This window comes from Coloeus monedula (genome assembly GCF_965178545.1).
Source record: "Coloeus monedula genome assembly, chromosome: 4".
NCBI classification, from domain to species: domain Eukaryota; kingdom Metazoa; phylum Chordata; class Aves; order Passeriformes; family Corvidae; genus Coloeus; species Coloeus monedula.
The window spans coordinates 61722893-61746135 of NC_138784.1; the positions used below are offsets into that span (position 1 = coordinate 61722893).

General features: G+C 40.6%; 1 protein-coding gene across 3 annotated transcripts in view; it reads right to left on the reverse strand.

Annotated features, from left to right (window-relative positions):
• KIF21A (kinesin family member 21A) overlaps positions 1-22548 on the reverse strand; it is an 88913-nt gene extending 66365 nt beyond the window's left edge. For 2 of the 3 annotated variants that reach the window (XM_082280289.1, XM_082280288.1), the window contains exon 1: positions 21605-21847. In XM_082280289.1, the coding sequence (XP_082136415.1) occupies positions 21605-21648 (44 nt within the window). In that variant the 5' untranslated portion in view covers positions 21649-21847. Of the gene's footprint in view, positions 1-21604; positions 21848-22492 lie in introns of those variants that run through there. The other variant, XM_082280290.1, reaches the window with a different exon arrangement.
• Between the last annotated feature and the right edge of the window lie 695 nt (positions 22549-23243).

The following is a 23243-nucleotide window of genomic DNA, read 5'->3' on the forward strand; positions in this document are numbered from 1 at the left end:
ACCCTTTTCAGTAGCTTGGGTCTGGTCAGCTCACATACCCATTAGTTGTTCATGCTGGAGATGACATTGGCAGTGCCAGGCTGAGGCAGTTCCACAGGCTGCTGCTCTCCCTTGCTGCCTGAAGAACCATACAATAGCTGTATCTCCAGGCAGCCACCACGGCCAGGACATAGTTTAGCAGTGTGATTTCAGATTAATTCTTGTGCAATTCTGTAACAGCCTAGCAGGCTGTGCAACACAGATGGCATCCTCACACTGGCAGGCACAGCCCCGCGCTTTTGCTAAGAAAAGAAAACACAGAGGGGAAACACCCGGGCCTACTCTCACGTAATTCCTACTGCTCCACATGCTTCCTTCATCACACCACCCCCACAGGACGGCTAGCAGATCCTCCAGCAGATCTAGAAGACCTCCAACATCTTTCTTGATAACATGAATGAATGCATTCACACAAACCTTCGTGTGGTTTCTTGTGGACTAATTTACTCTCTAGTGAGCAAAAAACCCCACAACTTTTGAGAAAAATATGACTTTTGAAAAAGAGAGAACTGTATTGCAGGATTTGTACTGGCCTTGATTATTTCTAGTTCAAGACAAGGTCATCTCTGATGGAAAAGCAGCACTACCATAAGCTTCCACATACCTGCCAAGCACAGGACTGGCACATCTCCAAATCCAAGTGCAGTTTGAGGAGAACTAAAAAGAAGTGTCTTTTCCAAAGGCAAACAGATTTTTTTAAATTGTCCTACTGTGATACTTGCCTTGGTTTTCTTAACATATATTGTTATATGTATCACCCCTCTCAGAAAGGTAGAGAAGAGATAATAACACAATATCTTAGATAAAATGAGATGTAAGCAAATGCAGCAAAGTGTAACTTATGAACTAAGACATGAAGTATTTATGGTTTATGAGTAAGAAATTAAACAAGGAGTTAGACCTTCCTAAAGGTAAAACTTCAAATTAATTTCATACCATATAGGAATGCAGGCACACCTGTGTCATCCAATGAAGTGGCAGAATAGAGACCTCAGTTACAGCAATCACAGGTCAAACATGCTTTGGTGCTGAAAGGGTCAAATGCACTCTGGTGATGAAAGGGACTACAGTCACCAGATCTCCATGTAGCTGATCAGCCTGAAGCAACTGCCTCTCCCCATCAGGGAGCATGAACAAGTCGTTTTTGAATAAGAAGCAAAAATAGGTATTTCTACTGCACAGTGAAACACAGTGCTCAGCTGTACTATTAGTGTGATCAGCATTAGCTCAAGGTCTTTACACCACACTGTATGGAACATGTGGACATACACTGAAATAATCAGGTCACTCATTAGCTGCCTCTCCTTTAAGGATTAACTCTGAAAATACAATCCCTGAGAATCTGTATCACCTTTAAAATAAAAAAAAAAAGCAACTTCAGAAGGTGCTAATTCATTTCAGTTTTTATTTGAGAGGTAGCTTCCAGTCTTAGAAAGCTCTATGCACACTTTCAGCTTTTCATCTGCTTATACTGCACTTGTTGACACCACCTCACAGTTGGCAGAACAGCAGAGACATCCCAAATACTTGGTTCAGACATGAACAGCAGGTTTCTTCCCCAGGTGGTCTGGGAACCTAACATTTCCAAAAGGCTGGTCAGAAATCAAAGAAATGTCTTCTGAACCAACACAAGAAATGCACAACCAAGGCAAACTGTAACCAATTTACCACAAGGAAGCAGAACCACTGTGGCTGTGGGTTTGGATAGCTGCTCCATGTCACTAAAATTGTAGTTTACCAGAGGGTTCAACCAGTCTGCAATCTGATGGCTGTGCTCCACATATATACCAACTCCAATATTCACAAAGCAAATTAAGGACAGGACTGCCTTAAACTGCCTATTAAATCTGTCCCTCTTACAATGACTGTACTTGATTATTGTAAGTTAAAGGTTTCTATTGAAAACTATGTTTTAGCTTTTATGACTCAAGCTCATGCACAGAAGTATGAAACACCATCTTCGTTTCACTGGTGGTGTTTCACATCGATCACTAGTACTAACAATAATGAAGAACAGTATAGATTACTATTATGAAAAATTTATGGCAATAGTACCCCATTATTACAACATTTATAGAACATAGAGGTCAATTCAAGAGAAAAGGGAAAAGAAAGGTCTTTTGGTGTGCCCCCAGATCAGTGTCTACAACTATGGCTCTCATGGATACAAAGAGGCCAATGAAGGCAGCAAGTATATCCTTCTGAGCATAAGGATTCATGAAGAAAGCAACTCTACATACAAAAGAAAGAGAATGACAACCTATATTTCTTTTGCAAATTATGGAGGTTTTTTCCTCCAAAATATAGCTTTAGCATGAAACTCAGCAGCCTTCATCATTCCTGCTCTGGGGCACACAGCTGTAAGGAGTGGCTGAGTCACACTGCTGGTAAAGCTTACCAGAGCCCGGTACTAATTATGTAACAAGGGCAGCGTCAGGAAAAGGAATACACTTCCTGTAGCAACTTTCTGCTGCATGACTGAATGCTTAACAGAGCTTACATGTGCAAAACAAATACCATTATAAGTAACTTCAGATGAAAAAAAAAAAAAAAATTTAAGGAAGCCTTTTTGAAGTGCACAGCCCAGCAGCCTAGTATCCCTGAGCCAGGATAACAAGTGCTGCCAGTATCTTAGAGACACTGTTGCCAGAAATTTTAGTGTCAGAATTCAGCTCACAAAGTAATGTACTGTGAAAAGTAATATGGTGAATATAGGCTATCCAACTACCCAAACCACTGTAGTCACTGCTGCTTTACCAAGCTACAGAATAACATTTATTTAGGTCCAACGGGGAAAAAGTGAAAGAACTAAAAACAAAACAAACAAAAACCTAAACAAAGCCAAAAAAATCCAACAACAAACATCCACGACACCACCAAAAAACACCAAACCACAAAACCGCTGAGTACCTCCAAACTTAAATTCAGTCACATTTAGAGTTCAGGGATTTTGAGGTAATTCCAGTACCTCTCATATGCCAGTGACCAATCAGCCCAACACACCCAAATACACTAAGCCTGCAAAAAGCACATCAGTCAACAAAAATGTGGTTGGTGTCAACTCTTTTTAGAAAGCACACTTGTAACTAATGTTTAACTACCAGAGTCAATCTTCACTAAAAGCACCATTTTGTGAGACAGCTGGTTTCAAAAATATTTGCGCAGCAGCATCATTGTATCAACAAATGACCCAATAATGCCCACATAAAGGCGCAGAAATGACAGGGGATTTCTGGTTCAAAAGTTAAAAACTCCTTCTTGCAGAGCAATAACATTGTTATATTGTTGGTTATCCAGATGACCAAAAAACTGTCAGTCATGCCAACACTAGGCTTCATTCAATTTCTTCCTCTTCAGTTATATGTCTGTTCTAGAAGTTCACTACTTCTTTCAAACAGCCTAGTTTTTAAAAATAGGTACTCTGATATATTTAAACAAAGTTTAAAGGATTTGCTATATCTGCAGCAAAGAACTCTTAATTATTGCCTCTCTTACCCAGATTTCCCTTTCTTTTTTCAACACCCACACATATTCACTTATGCTCCCAGTTTACAATACAGAAATCACTACATGTTCATGCCAAGATTACTGTAGCTCTGAAAATTGTTTTAATTTCTTTCCCCTCCATACAGAAACCTTATCTTCCCAGTTGTATATTCTCAAGTTTAGGGCAGCTGGTTGCTTTACGTCTCTGAGCCACAAGTCCAACAATTACATTTCACTAACTCAAAACAAACTTACCAACATACCTACAGGTAAAGCTACAAGCCACTTCATAAGTAATTACAGTTAAATAATAAAAAGAACAGGAGGGTCAGGTCAGTTTAAAAAAATCACAAGTTGTCATAAATCATTACTGAAATGACTGCTTAGCTAACACTACTAAAATAACCATAGACTTCACCATGGGACAAGACAGCTAAAACCAGTGTTTCAATAATCTGCTCTGAATAGTGCCTTCACCCTGTTAATTTTCAAATCAATATTCCTGGAACAAAAACCACTGTATGACTTTTCTGCCACGCCTTAAAAAAAAGTCTACACAAAAAAACACGTTGTATCCATAACACCCGATACACCAAGTTCCAAAGCAAACTGCAAAAAATTTCTTCATATTTATTGTTGACTGTTTCTAATGAACAGAAGTTGCTCTGTTTCAAAACAGAAGGTAGACTGTTCAAGCAGCAACTGAAAGCTCTGAGCTGGTAAATCCTAACTCTGGAGTAAGGAAAAATAACCCACTTACTTTATTTACTACTGTTTGTTTTCAAACTTGCAAAGCAGAGAGGAACAGTGTTATCCAACTTCTTCAGTCCCTCTGGGACTACACGTTGTTTCATGTCTGAATGTCAATCCACAAATTTAATTCTTTCCTTCATGTCTATTCATTCTATTTGCAAGGCTGCAAAATCATCCACATCAGCAGCAACAACATCAGAGAGAATTCTTCCATCCTTCCATTCCTATGTGCCAACACCATATTCAGCTGCATTCTAAATGTGACCACCTTGCTGCTCTTTCTTGACTTAAAAAGAAAGCTTTAAAATTTTATTTAAAATCAGGACAGTTCAGGAAACTATGCTAAAAAATTTATTAGGTAGCATTTTCCCCACACTGAGCCATGCTCCAAATGGATTGCTCAGAACAGTGCTGGATGCTCTTTCTCTGAAAGCGTGTCAGGCAAATATAAATTGACAGTCCCCAAGCCCTCCCCCACCTTTCCTCCATTTTTCAGCCCCCACTTAAGCTGAGAAGTTTGCAAGTCTCTTGGTACTGATTCTAAACAACACTCTCCATGGAGTTTCAACCAGGTGCAAAACTTGGGTTATCTACAGGCCATGATCTTTTGCTTGGCTAAATGCAGGCTGACTTTCAGATGTGGTAGAGAGGGGACAGGAAAAGAAATTGTTAGCAAGAGAGTATTTAGCATTTCTGTGGAATACCAGTGGAAACCTGAAATAACTGGATCTTAAGTAACACAAGAAGTTAAAAAAATTGGATTTATCACAGTTGACTGGCAAAGTAAGTTTGGAGTTGGTACTGCTATATCAGGGCCTCATTCAACATCATCTGTGCAAGAAATCCACCGGAATCTGGAACCTCACAGGAAAGCCAAAAATTCACATCCCAAAGCTAGAAGAAAGAGCTCTCCACCGCAGCAACACTTGCACGAAGGGTTGAGCTGCTGCCCTTTCACATGCTCAGACTTTCGCTGAGTCCAGAAGGGCTTGTATGACACTACACAAACACTGACTACAATATCCAATATGTCACTGGAGATTTTAACCTAACAGGAAGAGAATGCTTTACTACCTCATCAGGAAAGCATGGGCTGATTTCATATTTTTCACTTTTGATAATACATAAATAGAAAAGGCTGAATGATTTTGTAACAGTTTAGCTTCCACTCCAAGGCACGTAGGAGCTCCTTGTTGGCTAGGCTAAACAAATTCAGTGTGGAAATCATTGTGGAAATACAGTCATTCTCCTGGTTTAATTGCTACTGGCATGACCTTGCTGCATTAGCAAGCTTACAGTTTGGAATTACCACTAGTATTAATACTGGTACATTTCACCAAAATTTTAGCTCCAGGACAGAGCACATCCATAAAACAAGTGCAATCTGGTCACACACCACAATGTAAACTGACAGCTGCACAGGACTCACGGCACACACTCTGAAAAAAGTCTATAAACTACTAACTACTTCCTAGCTACTTTAGACAACCATTATCTATGCTGGCCTAACAGCAAGGCTAAGCGCTTTCTGCTTCATGTCCCAGCTGTAGGCTTAATTTTTCATTAGGGCTCAGGTTCCCTGATAAGATTACAAATCCAACCAGAAATCCAAAACTATTAATGCAAAGTCACTTCACAAAAACAAACAACCACAAAAAAAAAATCATGCAGCAGGGTAGCTCACACAAATTGAAAGCAACTATCTCCATTTTACATCACAGGCCTGGGAGGCTCTGACTCCATTTCTGGAACAGTTCTCTGCCGTGTGCAGCTGCTGGCCTGGGCACTGCCCTGCCAGTCTCCCTCAGCTCCAGTGTACACAAAGCAGCAACACCTGATCCTGGATCATTTCTGTCTGCTGAATGCTTGGCCACAGCTCCTTGGGGACATAAGGTAAAGTTTGTCCTGACAAGCTTCTTCAAGGTCAAAATCTTTTTTTATTTGCCTTGACTCAATTAAATCAGCTCTTCTTGGCAACTAATACTTCTAAATCAGGCATTTCCCAGCTGCTCTCAGAAATCATCAATGCAAATCACTTGTGGTTTGTCTGCATCAGAGATCCTAGTCCCTCATACACTGGAGGGAGCACAGGTGCTTTCAAATTAAATATTCAAATATTACCTGTTTCAAATTGCCTTACAAATTTAAGCTTATTGTAACTGTTTTGCTGTAGTCCTGATCTGTAAACCAACTGAGACAGTTACAGACCCTGCCACAAAATTTGTGACCAAGCATCTCATTCCTCCAAGCACTTAACATCAGACAAGAGAAGAGCTCCTTTGGCTTAAACGACACCTAAGAGGACAGCACATGAAGGGAGTACACACAAGGTTTTCCAAGAGCTAAGAAGGAACTTGACCAGGAAATGGAAAACCATGAGTTCACACAAAATAATGTGTTAATGGCATACTGGTAGTGCCTCAAGGCCAGGGACAGTATTACACTAAGGCTTATATAAACGTTTCATAATGGGTCACACATTTATTAAAAGCTACAGACAGATATATCTCTATAATAATCCACAACTTTACAGCTGTTTCAGGCAGTTTTCCTCACCAGCACCATGAAGCCAGAAGACTGGGTATTAGCACAAGCTACAAACTCTGCATTCCCAATTGCTATGAACCAGGCAGCTGCCTCCCGCATCTGACTTCCACTCCATGGCTACACTCAGCTTCAACCACTTAACTACCCCTGCTCTTACAGCAAACTCAAAAATAAAAAAAAAGAAAAAAGAAAAAACATCATTCCACAGTAGCAAAGCTCTAGCATTTTGGCCAATCTTGTTTCCACTTAAAAGAATTTTTCTTAGCACTACAGACATTAGAGGGATGGGGAAAAGAGGTACAAGGCTGTTTCCTCCAGCATATGCTAAGGTAACAGATATTTAGAGAGAAAAATGGGATATTTAGATAAAACTTGTTAAGCTACCTGGTGTTCTACAGAAATTGTCAGCAAGTATTAAAAAAGTCTTTAAAGGGTGTCAGTAGACCAATATTTTTCTTCCCTGGAATTTCCAGATTTCTCCAGAACAGGTACTTAAAATTTTTTCTAAGACAGTCTGCTTTTACAATTTCTGTGTCAAAGAGAAAAAACTCTGCGCTGTTTAAAATTTTAATATTTTGCTACATCATGCTATCCAAACTGTTAATTGCATGTTTTAAGTGATTTCACCACTGAATCTGAAGAAAGGCTTAGGCAAGAAAGATAGCAAAGAAGGCTCTTTCAGATTTTTAAAAATATTGTAAAATAAAATATTCTCAGTGTTGGGTTTTTTTGTTATTGTTTGTTTAGAGGTTTTCTTTTTTTTAAGAAACATGACAGCTAGGCATATAGTATGACCTTAAGATCCTCCCAAGGAAAGTTTGTTTCCTCCCTGGTTTCAACTATAGACTTTGACTGTCCATGCCATATCACTTGACTTTTGTTTACACAGAAATACAGAACTCTGTCATCAAATGAAGTGCAACTGTAATGCAGCCCTTACATAAGCCCCATCACATGAATAATTAGCAAGGCATAGAAAACTACAAATAGCTTATTTCCCAACTCTACTTACCATTACAGTTAACCGTTTCTAGACCACTGAACTAATAATCAGTGGCTGAAGAATGGGAACAAGATGAATTGAAACTCCAAGTGAGCAACATTCAGGACAGGGAGCAGGATTACCTAGCACACACAAAAGGAGAGGATTTCTTTGACTTGACATTTGAGGCCAGGACTGGTTTCACTTCAAATACAATCATGTTTTTAACTGAGCACAGAATTAGATTCTCAATCAAATCCAGTTGACCAGTGTTACCCAGTATGTCAGTGTGTAAATTTTTTATCCATTCTGATACTTAATCTCTTGTGTCTTTCCGATACTACCCATCACCATCCTAATCTAGAGGTATCACAGAGTTTTCAGTTCAGAAAAACAAGATTTCAGCCCTCTGTTCCCTGGCAGCTATTAAGTTGTTTATCTCCAATCTGCAGTAGCGGTGTTGGCAGAGGGGTCTTGCAACAGCAGCAAAAATGGAGCAACACAAAGACTCAGCAGCTGAAAAATAGTCCAGCAGTGACACTCCACCTAAAACTTGCTGACAGAGTAGAAACTGCTTCAGTACCTCTACCAATTCTTGCTGGGACTTTAAAATAAAACAAGAAACAAGCAAACAAACCCACACCACAATGAAATCTGATATGTGTAGTCCTCTGTTACCTACCTTAGCTAACAACTTAAACAAACTAGACCAAGACTCAACTGCAAAAAAATAGGACCAAAAAATAGCTTTTCCTTTTTAAAAGAAAAAGCCCTATACACCACAAGAGAAGTCCTTGTGTAATCTGTAGTTCTCCTCTAATTTTTGCATCAGTCACAAGCACACTGAGCTGAGCAAGTCAAGTACGCAATGGTACATAGTAAGGACATCCAGAAAGACTCATGCATTAGAAGAAAAAAATTTCTGCCTGTCCTTGAACCTTTCAGACTTCACAATGTAACTGGAAAGTCCATGGCTCTACACCCTCTTGGCATCCCCACCTAGCTGTGGAGAACTAAAGGGAGAGCTTGGAATGTCCATTTCTTTTGGAAACTAAACTCTTCAGCTATTCCAAAGTAACTGAATATATACCATACCATTGTGCTCACATTGTACCTAGATCAATAAGCAATCTCCCTAGCACTGAATGAATACTCAGAAGATGGGGTCATTGCTAGTCCAACACCAGAGCTGACCCTATAAACAGCAGTGGACATCCAACTCTTTGTGTATTAACCCTGTACTGAAGAAAAATACCTAAAACAAGTCACATAGATTATTTAATTATTTCCAATCTTGGAAGTGAAGTGCCCAGTGTCCCCTAACCAGGCATTAGCTCACCCTGGCACACAGGAGCAAGGACCCATGTAACGTCTATGGCATCACCCACCCTGACAACTGGTAGTATATCCAGAGGATCCCCAGTACTGGTCACAGCTGCAGCAGAGAGAGACCTCTGGAACACAAAAGTATCTCCTGCATTTTATTTTTTATTATCAGAATGGAAAAATAAGATGAGGCCAATTCAAGTTACTTGTGAGCAAAGGAGAGGACCTCTCACACACATCTGCTGTGCTGGAGTGACCATCCCCCTCCACACCAAGGAGGGGGCAAAACAGGATAGCAATTACCATTACAGCAGTGCAGTACACAACAAGCGTTCTGCCCCACTGGATATTCCCTGACAGACATAAAGCCTTGAACAAAAGACATTTTCTTAAGGTGAAAACTGCATCTATAAATTATAGAATATGCCTATAAAAGGAGCAGTTAGTTGCCCTGCTAGACTACAATTAGCCATATTTCCTTGACATATGTGATAAAATTTGGAAGTCAGTAGCATTTCCCAGCTACACTCTGAGAAATCAAAAGCATATAAATTCAAGAGATGCAGATATGAGCTTTGAAGTCTTTTATTCAGTCTACCAATACATTCCTCTGTTTTAAACAGATTGAACTTCAACCAGACAACTCTTACACATACTAGGCAGATATCCAGCAATACAAACCAAACTGAATGTGAACTTTACCCAGTGCTCCACATACATTTTATGAATACACAAATCTAAAGAAACAAATCAAGTTAAAAAAACCATTTTTCATACACAAGACAAAAACTGATAATGGACAAATTATAATTAATTTCCAAATAGCCATAAGAAACCATTCCAAGGTAACAAATGCTTTGGGTTGCATTCACAAGAATATCACAAGCTTCATGCGATAAACCACTGACTATTGTACACCTTTCCTTCTACCACACAGAAGACATTGTCTGAACAAGCAAGAAGAACTGAAAGAATGAAACACGAACTGTCACAGCAGGGGACAGGGAAAAAGATTATTCTATGAGATGGCTGAGGACAGCACATCTGAAAAGCAAAGAAACATTAAACAATGATGGAGGTTAATTATTCTTATTAGTCAGCTCAGTCAAAATAATAAGTAAGCTTAAACTGCGGCAGAGACATATATTCCTGTTGGGAAAAAAAGACTGTTATTCCAAACTGAATCACACTCCAAATGCTTTCACAGCAGCAGTATCGCATTTACCATGAAATAGTCTTCAAAAGAGGTAGGGGAGGGTCATATGAGGAGAACATACAGACTTTACACAGAAAGAGTATAGAAACCATGCAAACAAACAAAAGCCTCTAGTACTTTTCCCTGTGTATGCTTACAACACATTATCTCCTAATAGCAGCCCTATCACCAGCACCATTGGATGGCTGTCAGTCCCCCAAGAATCTGCTCTATCATATTCAGAATTCAACTGGATAAGAGGCTGCACCCCCTTTGCTGAAGGTGTCCCCCAAATCTCACCTTTCCAACAGATCATAGGCACAGAGCTCTTCAGTATCTTCTTGGCTGCCAGGCCTTGTCTGCTGTCTTTCAATGCAGAAGAGAAGATTACAAAGACAAAAGGCCCAAGATCCTTTCTGAGGTTCACATTGGGGACACAAGAGGCACTGATCATAAAACAAAGCAAGAGATTTCTCAACTTGGCATAAGGAAGAAATCTGACCATCAAAAATTAGACCAGTCAAGTACTGGTTGCCCAGAGACACTGAGGAATCTCTATGTCAGAGGTTTTTCCTAGACCTAACTTTAGACAGAGCCTTGCGAAACCTCACCTGAATTTAGTTTTGACACTGCTTTGAGGGGAAGGTTGGATCAGATGACCTCCTGAGGTCCCCTCAAACTTGGATTAACCTAAACTTACCCTTCCAAATCAGTAAAGCTTTATCATTCATGTGGACATTGTCACACCTCTGTGAACACATTCTGACATTTGAATGGGATCATTCAGTTGTGCTGAATTCAGGTCCTGGCCACCCTACATGCAGCTTCACAGAATTACAGACAATTGGGGTGGAAAAAAAAAAACCTGGGAATGTCACAGTTTATTCATCCACTCTACCTTTCTGGACCAAAGTACTGCCAATTAATCCAAAATCTTCCTGGCAGTTACCAGCCTGAACTGTTTTGAAGAGTCTCCTGTATGGATAATTTCACATCCCCACAGACAAAGCACAGGTTTATTTCACTCCTTAGTCTCTTCATTCCACAACATCCATCCTTACAATGGAAAAACATTTTCCCCTTTTACTTTTCTTACTAAAATTTAAATCTACTACCTTTTATTAACTTCATCTTGAGCATGAAGAACATTTTATTCCCTTCCACACTGTACTTGATTCTTGGTATTTTAGGATGTGTCTCTTACAAATCTTCACTCCTCACTGTGGAACTGGTCATGTTTTCTAGACCAAGAGCCATTTCCCTCCTCTTTTTAATTCCTCTCAGTTGGTCCACACTTTTCCTGAGCAGAAGGACCCAAAACCTACCACTAGACATCAGCAGTACTGAATAAAAAACTGATTTCTCAGAGCCTACTGGAATAAAGACTCCAGTTTCTAGATACACTGAGTTTCTTCTTTTGCTACAATACAACACTGCTGTTCCATGCTGCTGTAGGCAAATGTTACTTGAACATTTGCCTACAGCAGCAGCAGAGAGTGCATCAGCCCTTTGTCTTTAGTCAAGTATCTTCCAAGATGTAGGTCAACAACATTTTATGCATGTTCCCTTTTCCCAAAGGGGCATCTATCTCCACACTGAGCAGTCATGAGAGTTTGAAATTAACAGAAGCATGGGCCAGCTGGCATGGGCCAGACCTGTTCTTGGGGCTGCAAGCACAGAACAAAGCACTTTCATTTGAAGCTCTCAGCTGTACAGTGTTTCTTGGAGGTCCTTTCCAACCTTGACAAGCCTATGATTCCTCTTCAGGGCCTACCAGGGCTTTCCTTGTTGACATTTAGAGAACAATGAAAAGTCCATCTGTTCCTACAAGCTTTGCTAACGACAATAATGAAATAGATCTACAGCTACATTTCAAATGCAGAGCCAAGACAGTGGGTTGACAAGCCAATGCAGACCACTTTGAAGACTGTGTGAGGAAGACAAAGAAAGAAAGAAAGCAAACCAAAAAAAGACATGCACAAAACAAAAAACTGGAACAATGAACCAAACAAACAAAGATTAAAAAAAAAACCACAGACACACCCCCCAACAACAAATTCAATTCAACCCTAATTCAAACAAAACCCTTTTGGGAGTACAAAAGAGAAAAAAAAGAGTATTTAATTACACTAATGTTTAACTGTCAAATAGTTTACTTCCAAATACCAATTCAGAGCTATCTCTCATCTCATTTTCAGAGTTTACTGAACACCAATCCACTTTTGCTGAACTCAGAGTTCTGCTCATAAAGTTCAGAATGGCAATTTTACTGAGTGATGGGCTGACTGATCAGGTTAGACAGAAGCATAAGCTGCACTCTAAGTGATATAGATTGAACAGGTGGCCTTCCCTCGGATCTACGGCCTCTTCAAACACTTACAAGTAGAATCCTTCTCTTTTCGATCACGTCTAGAAAATATGCATTCAGATACTTAGTCATCCTTAACCCAACATGAAAATATTTTTCTGGTCTTTAATGCGTTTCAAACAGCTTGCTAATAAACACACCAGCCTTTCTCAAATATACCAGTAATTCACATGCATTATATAATTTTAACTAAAAAAATAAAATACAGATGTTTAGATGGTATCAACATCTATAGTCTGCAAAATAATATGTGTAGATAATAATTCTTAATGAAAAATTCAAAGGCTTCACATTACCAAGACAGAGTCTAAAAATAATGATTTCACATGTACTTGAAATTAAGGATTAGACTTCAAAAAGAATGCATTTGAGACTAGGGAGTGAAATAAACCTTACCTGGACGACTTATGCAGAGTGACAACTAAAGCAATGCATGGTTTGCTTAGCAGGTAAAAAAAATGAGCAGTCAGCTACTTCCTACAGATCAAAGTGTCTGGTACAGGCATAATTTTTTTACTCTTCACAGAAATAAGGAAAAAGGAGAGGGAGAAACAAAGCCATATATAGAATTTTTAATTGTAAGACTTTTCATAGAAGGTAATGACTAAGGTGTTTTAGTAGAGTTGCTTTTCTCATGATATTACATCATGTATTATTTATATCGTAAGTGTTTACTTTGAAGCTACATCTTTGGCCTGAGGACCTTATGACATAATTCTCAGATGACAATAAACAAAGTGCCAGTGGAGCATGGGGAACAAAAAGCAGGAAAAGAATATTAAAAAAAGATAAAAGCTTCCTACCTACATTCATACCCCTCTCATATTCTCATACAGGTGGAGATGGGTACATAGGGATAGTATCCTATGACAGAATCAAGCACAAACTAAGACAGAGGCACTGCTGCAGTTGGTAAATCAATACTACTGAGAGAGAGATTAACAACTCTAAAAGCTTGGGATTATGAGCTACTCAGAATGACAAAAGGTCTCTGGACTCATCTCCCAATTAGTCCCATGCTTAAGCGAAGAAAAATTCAAAAAAATGAATGCTAAGGATTACTGACTTTGAAAAAACAAGTTAATTAGGTAAGTATTTTGAATAAAATATATACACGCATCCTAAGTCAGTCTACCTTTCTATCACTTTATTCCAAGAAGCCTCACATACAACGTGGAAACAAATACTTAAAGGAACCCAGATAAGCCACTTTCTATATTTTGTGCAATACCAGAGGTTTTACTATACATGAGAAATTTCTTAGCAAACCTGCTAGCGACCCCAAAATTATACAAGACTATATTTCATCATTTGCAATATATTTCTAGATACACTATTATTTTGTGTTTTAGCCTATTATTGATGATTTGCATAACTTCTTAAACAACATTGCTAACAAGTCCCATATTTAATATAGTTTCTTGACTGACATTAGTACTTCACAGCTACGTAGCTTTCCAGCCTAATGTGTCACCTTAAACTTGTTTTAGCAGTATTAAGCAAAGGACAACTAACATAATTAGAAATGTAAGGAAAAAACAGCTCATTGAAAAAATACAAAGCTTAAAGACAATAATTAAGAGGTTGGAGAATTGACTAAAGATGTGGAATACCTCTTTTCAAGGCCCCAGATGAGATTAGACCCAGTAAACAGAGAAGCCTGTTTGATCAAACTCTTCCATTATCAAAAGAGAACACAGTGGAAAAGATAAAGTGTCAGACTTTGAGATGTTTCACAAAAGGGAAACATTTTCTGTCTAGTCCTATTATCCATAACATTCCATGTGTTCAGCTCTGGTAGTTGAACTGTAATGCTGTAGCATGCTACAGTCCTTTAACTCTTATTCACCTTGAAAATACTGCTTTTCTCAGACTTTTAAAAGACCAGTTATGCTGAACATAAAGGAAAAGGAAAGTAAGTATCCTTCAAAGCTACAATATTCAAGAGGAAACACTTCAAGAAACCTGGAGTATTTGAGAGCTATTTTGAAAAGATTACATTAAACCTAAAATGTCCTGCAAAGAGATAGTTATTTGTTAACCAACTGAACTATACAGAGTTCCTATAGCAGCATGAATGCAAGAGCCAACAGTGAGACACTAAATTACCTAGACAACAAATCCTTTAGTCCATTTTTGAATTCAACAGTGGAAGTGCACTATTCAACTTCAATGCATATAAATTCCTGTGTATAGTAGAACAATCACAATCTTTTACTAAGGTCTTGTTCCCCTCAGTTTTCTGTGTTGAAGCTCCAGAGTAAACAGGTTCAAGGGATAAGTCATTCATTTTTGTTAGGCAGACTTAAAGATGTAAAGATGCTTGAAGGGTGCATTGTCCCAATCGGCATTTGTCAACTGATTAAAAAAAAAAAAAAAGTTTTTTACACAGAAAAATAATTATTCCAGCAGTGGCCAAGTCGACCAAATCTGCTGAGGATACTACTAGAATAAAGGACCATATGGTACTTGCTCCCCACTCTTATTTCCATCCAGAGTCTATTCAGGAAGTATTTTATGCTAATCAATCATAAGCTCTGAATCAGCAGGTTTTCACATTCTAAGATACATTTTGAATGTTCTGGTTTTTTATGCATCAAACTCACTGTGACACTAACCTTATCTTTTCACTATTCTCCATTTGTATCTTGTTGCTATAATAAACACATCAAACAAGACCACTTTTGAACAATAAGGCAGCACTTCTCCCCTTACACTGGAGCAGATCTATCTCACTAGGGAAAAGTGGAAATTACCACTGAGAACTACAAAAAAAAAAAAAAAAACACAAAAAAAAAAAAAACCCAAGGAAGGATAAGAAGAAAATGAAGATCTAAAACTATTTAAGTGAATAGAAAGCACAAGAAAAAGGCACAGCTCATGTATTAACTCTTGCTAGACTTGTTCAGATCTGGTTTGATTTCTAATTAAACTTTCTTGTTCACCAGTTCAAATGACACTTCTTGAAAGTACTTTACATTGAAATAATATTAGCATAACAAAAAATTCTCTGCTCTGGCCACCACAGATAATTAGTATTCTGCTGTATTTTCCTTAAAACAAAAAAAAGGACCTAAAGTGGCTTTATTTCACCAGCAGTAGTCAGGCAACAGAACATAAAAGCAAGAATTCCAACAGCCATCTCTGAGTGGGCAGCAAGGGCAATCTATAAAACACTTCAAGCAAATCAAGGGAAAGCAGAGGGAGGGAGCAGAGCTCTCTTGATCCCAAGCACAAGGGTCATTCAGCTACTATAGAAGAATTTACAGAAGTCACACAGGAAACCTGAAAATGTGAAGCCCTGAGTTCAGTAATAAGGGAATGTCTAGGCCAACAACACAAATCCTAACTTTTCATAGATCATAACCATTAAATGGAAATTAGTGACTAACTCAATGGTTTTTCAAAGCAAACTCCCAAGTCTTTACAAACTTTGGGAAGTGACAAGTTAAAAATATAATTCATCCAAAAGCATGAACAGACTGCCTAGGTACACCACTCATTGGTTTTTCTTCTTCCTAAATTCAAGATACCCATCTTTTGCCAAGGAATACATGGCATTAGGGGAAAGGTCCAAGTAGGACTTCTTTCCCCTCCATCCAAGAAGGAGTTTGTGTTTACAACACGAGTGGTGAAAAGGGAAGTTTATTTCCTAGAAAGCGAGATCACAGATTTCAGCCTGCCCCAAGCAATATCAGTAACGGATGATCAAGTCAGATATTATGAAACCAGAATTAATTCAGCAGCAGATGGTGCCATGTCATTTCTTCAGCTAAAATGCAAAACATACCAACAGGGTAAAGTTTCAGAGAAGGACAAGGGGATGTTTGTTTAAGTCAGAGAGCAAAGAAAAACATCAAAACCAACAAAAAGATATGTAATAGGAGTTTTCCAAAACAAGATCTCTCTTGTACCTTTCCATTATCAGACTCCATGCAGAAGAGTTACTTCCCAGCACCTTGCTATTTAATGCTGTTGATAATTTCTCTCTTATTAGGTGGGGCATTCTTGTGTATTTATAAATGGCCGAACTTCAATAACAGTTACTTAGATATTTTCCTGAAAAAACTTTTACAGCTGATTACAGATGGGCAGTGATTACTGTCTATTGAAACAAAAAGTTTGGATCATTTTAAGGAACCAATGGATAGTACTGCAGTCTATTGCTGTTGCTGATCTAGTTACAGAATGATTTATGACAATGCTTAGCACTGTATGGAAAGCATGAAATTAGCATCTCCAGAGCTTATAATATATACCACAGCATAGATGTCCATTCATCTGGCATCTGAGGATCTATTCATGGTGGGAAGCTTAAACACAGCTGTAACTACAGAACAGGAGCCCAAGAAAGAAAATCAATCTCAGCTGCCACCAAAGTGCTTCAAAACACACCTGTGCAAAAAAGGTTCCTTCCACTTAGCTCCTTCTTTCCTAGTGTATCTAACAGTAGCTGGATCTAGCACAGAGGAAAACAACTTCACTATAAAAGCCTAAGAAAATGCTTAAAAAGAATGCAAAAAGGTGAAAAGGTAGAGGGAGGCATGACAACAACAGAGAGCAGATTCCATATGGGGAGAAAAAAAACCCCACACAGGAACTAGCAAAGTAGAAAAAACCTCCTACATAAGACATCCAACTGATCACACAGTTCAAGAACTGGAGGTATGAAAAGAAATGCAGCACTCCATAACAAAGCTTAGCAGTGGGAAGCTAAAGTTGCAATGGATGAACACATCCCACCTACCTAAACAACAGCCAACACTGTATCCTAACGCCATGCCACACCAAGCTTTAGTTGCAAAAATCTCCAGTCTCCACTAAACTAAAGTAGTAATTAATGTGTTTTTCCAACATTCTTCATCTCCCTTTCAGAAAACCAGAAACAGAAGCTGTGTGGTTTTAATTCATCCGCTGCACTTATTACTTCTACTGTTACTAAAAATGTTTACCAGTAGATCCATTATGTTTTGCACACAGTTTCCATACTCAGCAAACATCAACATTTCACTTTTGTGAAGCAGTGTCACAAGATATTGCAGACACCCAGGGTGGGTATGAAAAGGAAATCATTCAGACATCTCGATGCAGAATTGGGCGCCCAGATCCCAGAGCCTCTCTACACATGTGAGCAGGAGAGTAGCAACCCTCCCATTCTTCACTTGAAGAATGAAATACAAAGCAGATGTCAATCACAGCAGATGCAGCAGTACCATTGAAGTGCTCTTGCCAAAATAGGGAAGAAGGCAGATAGACACAGACATACCTAGGACGATGAAAAGTGGAAACTTTCACTACTCTATTCTTTATGGATATTAAACATGCCTGATTATAAAACACCATCCTCTGAAGCTTCTTTGTGTTCTGCCCATTAACACAGTTTCAACTGGGCTCCATCCTTCAAGAGAACATGCCCAATGCCAATGCTCTTCGGCTTCACCAACTGGTACTTCACGCTCTTTTATTGTCCACTCCACCTGAGGTGTCACCCACACATATCAGAGTGACCATCTTCTCTTGACTACTGGTCAGCTTGTACAGCTATTCATCTTTTCACATTGTACTTATTTCTTCTGTTTTAATACAGCATCTCTAACAAATCAATACTGAAGCTTATCATCTATACATCCAGGGCCTCCACTGACTCAAGAGTGGATCAAGGACATCTTTCAACTTTGGAGGGCTAAAGACAGACATTTTCCTCAATGTTCTACATTGTTATTTGGATTCTGTTATGGAGAAGACATAACAGACACCCTTCCATGCTTTATCAGATACAGTCCTCCATGCAAAACTTCTGATTAGATCTATCCAAACATTACTGTTCTCCAAAAGTTCCTTTGTTTAACATGTATCCAAAAATGCAAAGGACTGAAATCCAACTTTGTCTTCTTATATCACCACTGCCAGAACATCCTAACAGCGTGGCTCCAAGCCATGGAGCAAGGACAGGCTCTAACTGTTGGAGCCACTTCAATTCCTGCGACCCAGCTCAGGTCTGGTTGGTAAAGGGGTAAAAGTCAGTGCACTTCTCTGTGCATTGACCCCACCCAGCCCCTTCCACAGGTCATACAACAGCTCTGAAGTGCACTAACAGACTTACACCACTGGCTGCTGAGGAACTAAATCTTAGGTGAGAACTTCATCTACCCAACATGCCTGAAGCCTACAGATTGTATTTTACCTGTGGACACTACTAAAGTGGCACGAGACACAAGAATTAGAAACTATAATCTACATCCTCTTGTGAACTTGAAACAGTTGCCTACGATGTTGATAACATTTCATAGCCTTCTTGTCAAAAGTTAGTTTCCATATGCTGAAAAGACACTTACAAAACCAAGACAGAAATTTTAGATTTACAAAAAGGATAGCTTTTCACACTTAAAAGAAAGTTCTCTAATCAGATTACTATTTTCTATCATGGGGGCTCTCTGACTTTATCTGAAAACAGACACTACACACAGTCACACAGCAAGCAAAGCTCTCACCATCATCCAAAAAGTTCACAAGTCTTTCAGTGGTGGGTGACAAGACAAAAATGTTTTCTTAATTGGGGAATTTAACATTAGTTACTGGATTATCTGCCAAACTATTTTCAGCTTTCATGCTTCACTAAACCAGAGTATTTAGCTCATCAGTCACAAACCCATTATTGCACTGAAGAAAATGGGGAGCAATTAGCATACAAGATGATAGCTTAAAGCTGGTGCTAATTGGAAAGAATGAAGTATTTTTCATTCCTGTTGGATACAATTAGGTGAGACAACCAGGTCCTGGAAAAACAATTTGCTGAACAATTTCAGTGATGTCTATTCTATAACCTGTGTTTAAAGTCTAAGCAAATTCATGCCTTTGCAGTATCTTGCAACCACAGGGGTTGCAAACTAAAAGCTGGTCCAGCTGTACAGCGAGCCTTGTTCAGAAACATACATACAAAACACAACGACTGATTCATCTCAGCTGGGGAGATCATCGCTGAACTAAGCTCAAGTTGCCAAAAAGAGCTGAAGAACAAAACCAACAAGAAACAGAACGTAAAACTCATAATGCACGGTACAGCATGGCACCAATACACAGTGAGTTGCAAAATCAGTTGCATTATAGGACTGCACAAAACACACAATCAGAAATAAAAGAAAACCATCTACTGGTTTTCTGCTGGTGCATGCTTTTGGTCATGACTGCTGAACAGAGAGGGGGAAATCTTGTACATGAATAGTTAATTTGTCAAAAGGAAGAAAGCTGACAGGAGGAAAAATGCAGTCCTTCATTATTAGTGAACTGTTAGTGAATTAGACAATTATACTGCAAAAATGCACCTAACAACATTAGGGATTTGTTGTCAAGAACTACAGCTGGGTGACTTTAATCTACTTCTACAAATTCTTTACCATATGTTACTCCTAATCTATTCATCACACACCCACAATTATAAATGTATTTCTACCAGTAGGTTTTTTATTTAATTCGAAGCTGCAACAAACTTCTGTATTTGTAAATGAACTTCTACATCACTATTTCTTTTGGCTCAGAACATATTTAATATTTTCTTCAAATGAGAGAGCAGTCTGTAAACCTGCAACACGCCCTATTTTTAGGATCACACCTATCTCATATTTTCCTTTTTAAAAATACAGCCTAATTATGGTTTGGAATAACACCTCCCTGTACATTACGTGAAAAATGCTTCAACAGATAGCACTCAAAAAACCATCTCTCCCCATAGAAAATGCTTCTGCAACCAGACTTTAATGAACAACTGCAGCATACACCCCATGTTATCACACAAGGGTGGTGCTTCTCTGTTTACTGAAAATGTTATTGCACCGTTCCCCCTACACCATGCACCAACAACAGCACCCAGTAACATCACTTATTTCTACATCCTTCAGAGAAAACAAAACAAACCCAAGAAATCACCCTCTTCGTCTTCCTGCACAACCCTTGAATTCTCCAATGTAAGATTGTCCAAGGATCCACTGAGACAAACAGACCTTCCCCTAAAGTCTGATTTCTTGTGGTGTAATACTCCAAGTGTGCCAGCATAGAGAAACTTCTTTAAGTAAAGAAATAAATCAACAGACAGTATCACAATTAAACCCCAAATATTAACGTAGGTATACATAAACAGACATAAATATACACACACATACATGTATTTCTCCTCATGCTTCAATCGTGTAAAGACATCTTGGAAATTTAAACATCCATGGGCTAAACTGGAAGTTCTTCAAACAATAAAATAGTATATTCACAGAGAAAACCGAGAAGAGCCAAGAGCTCACTGATGAACAGCAGATTTTTATCTCTGATTAAAGAGCAATTTAAATTAACTGATGTTTTAAAATTATTTAAGCTCCCCTCCCATTATGACTTCTACATACACCTGATTCCTATGTACTGTGAGCAGCCTTATGGAAGTCCATCCCTCTGGTATGTGAGGTTAGACACAGCCTCCGCGGGATAAAAGCCTTTATCCTTCTAAAAATACCAGTGTGCCAGGATCCACTCTCGCAAAGCTCCGTGATGTAAACGGCATCGCCAGAGTCCAGGGGCTGCTCTGCTTCCATGAGTAAGCACAAGCAGCACCGGGCTATAATTAGTTGGAGTATTTTTAGGGTCACTGCTCAAAATTAGAGAGAAATGACTGAGAAAGACCTCAGAATGGTGGGGGCTTCCCCCTCTCCTTTGGCTATCTCCTACTGCTGTGAGAAAAAAGAGGCTCCGCAAGAGCCAAGGCGAGGCGACCCCCCCCCCCCCTTGCAGCGAAGATGCGCCTGGCTGCTGTCCCTGCGCGGGTGGGCGCTGGGAACACGCTGGGAACACGCTGGGAACACGCTGGGAACACGCTGGGAACACGCCGCGGCCCCGCCGCCGCAGCCGGCCCGCAGGAGCCGCCGCTTACCTGACCGCCACCCGCACCGAGCTCTCGTCCGCGCCGGCCGACATGGTGCCGCGGGCGAGGGGCGGCCGCGAGCCTCGCCGGGAGCTCCGCCGGGCCGCGGAGGAGGTGGGGGCACTGCTGAAGCTACCCCCTCACCTCCTCCTCCTGCCCCGCCACCTCCTCTCTCCAGCCATTTTAGGTGACTGAATGAATAGGTAGAAGCCGCGGCAGTGCAGGGCGGTTCGCACCGCTCCTCCTTCTCCTCCTCCTGCCCGCCCCGCTCCGGCCCGGCCCTTCCAGCGCCTGGGCGGGGAGCGCTGTCAGTCAGCCACCGGCGGGCCGAGCCACGGCCCTGGTCACCGGGACCCGCCCTGCCGAGTCCTGCTGCAGCCGCAGTGCGTCAGCGGCCCCGCCCCGGGCAGCCGCCAGCACCGGGAGACGCCGGGTGTGCGGGCGCTCGGCTCTCGGTACACGCACACAGAGGCACCGCCTCCTTTGGATATACCTCCCTTCGCTACAGACCCCCTTCACAAACACGTACTCAGCCCTGTGTTTCCACATAGCCCCTTCACACCCACGCACCCGCCCCCGGCTCTCCACGTACCCCCTTCACACGCACACGCGCGCACGCCCTAATGCGCCTGTCTCTCCACGCACACCTATAAGTAATGTGGACACACGCTCCTCGCATTTGCCTTTCCACACACACACACACGCACGCACACACTCAGTGCTTGCCCTCATGCACACACAGCTCTTCTGATGCCTGCTCTCACATGAAGGCTCTCACGCACGCCTTGCCCGCGCACTGTGAGCCGGCAGCTGTGGGTGCACACGACGCCTTCCAGGTGCCTGGCTCACACGTGCCCCTTCCCCTGGCTCACACGGACACGTGTGGCACTGACACACCTGCACGCAGGGCTCCACATGCGCAGCTCGTCCCCACACAACCCTCCACTCGCGCTGTCAACACGCACAGCTCCTGCACACACAACACACGAGGGCTCTGCACGCAGCTTCCAAGGCCTCCTTCCTGGGAAAGAGAGGCTTATCCGGCTGTCAGGGCTGGGTCGTTTGCCCTTGCACGTATTTCCCTTTCCCAGGCAGGAATGAGATGTCCTCATTCCTCTTCCGGCCCTGTGTGGTCCTTGCGACCCTCATGCCCGTGGGAGCACACAGCTCTCCCACCTTTCTGGCTGTACTGGCAGGTTTGTTTGCCGAAGCTGCTCAAGCCAGGCATCTCTGTTCTCACTTCACTAATGAAATGCCTAGCTTTTAGTTGGAAACTGAGTGGGTGGATGACACTAATTTTTGATGCAAATAGTATCCCTGCCAGGAAAGAAGCCTGATTATTTTGCCCAAAACAATTCACATTCCTAAGGAAGATTTTCCATCAGAATAGGCCCAGTTTTGAATTTGTAATGATATGCTAAAAACCTTGCAGTTCAAGTTGTTTTGCTTCTAATAGTGAAGGTTGATCACGCCCAGGCCCCAGCCTCTGTCAAAGATGAGCAGGTGAGGTCTCCCAGCCAGATGGGGCCTCTAGCCATACTCCTGGATCTTTCAAAAGTCCCTCCTCCTCAGCAGGAATCCACTGCATTATTGTTACTCTGCATGTTTCTCATAGTTGTTTATCTTTCTGTTTTTCTCTACTTACATA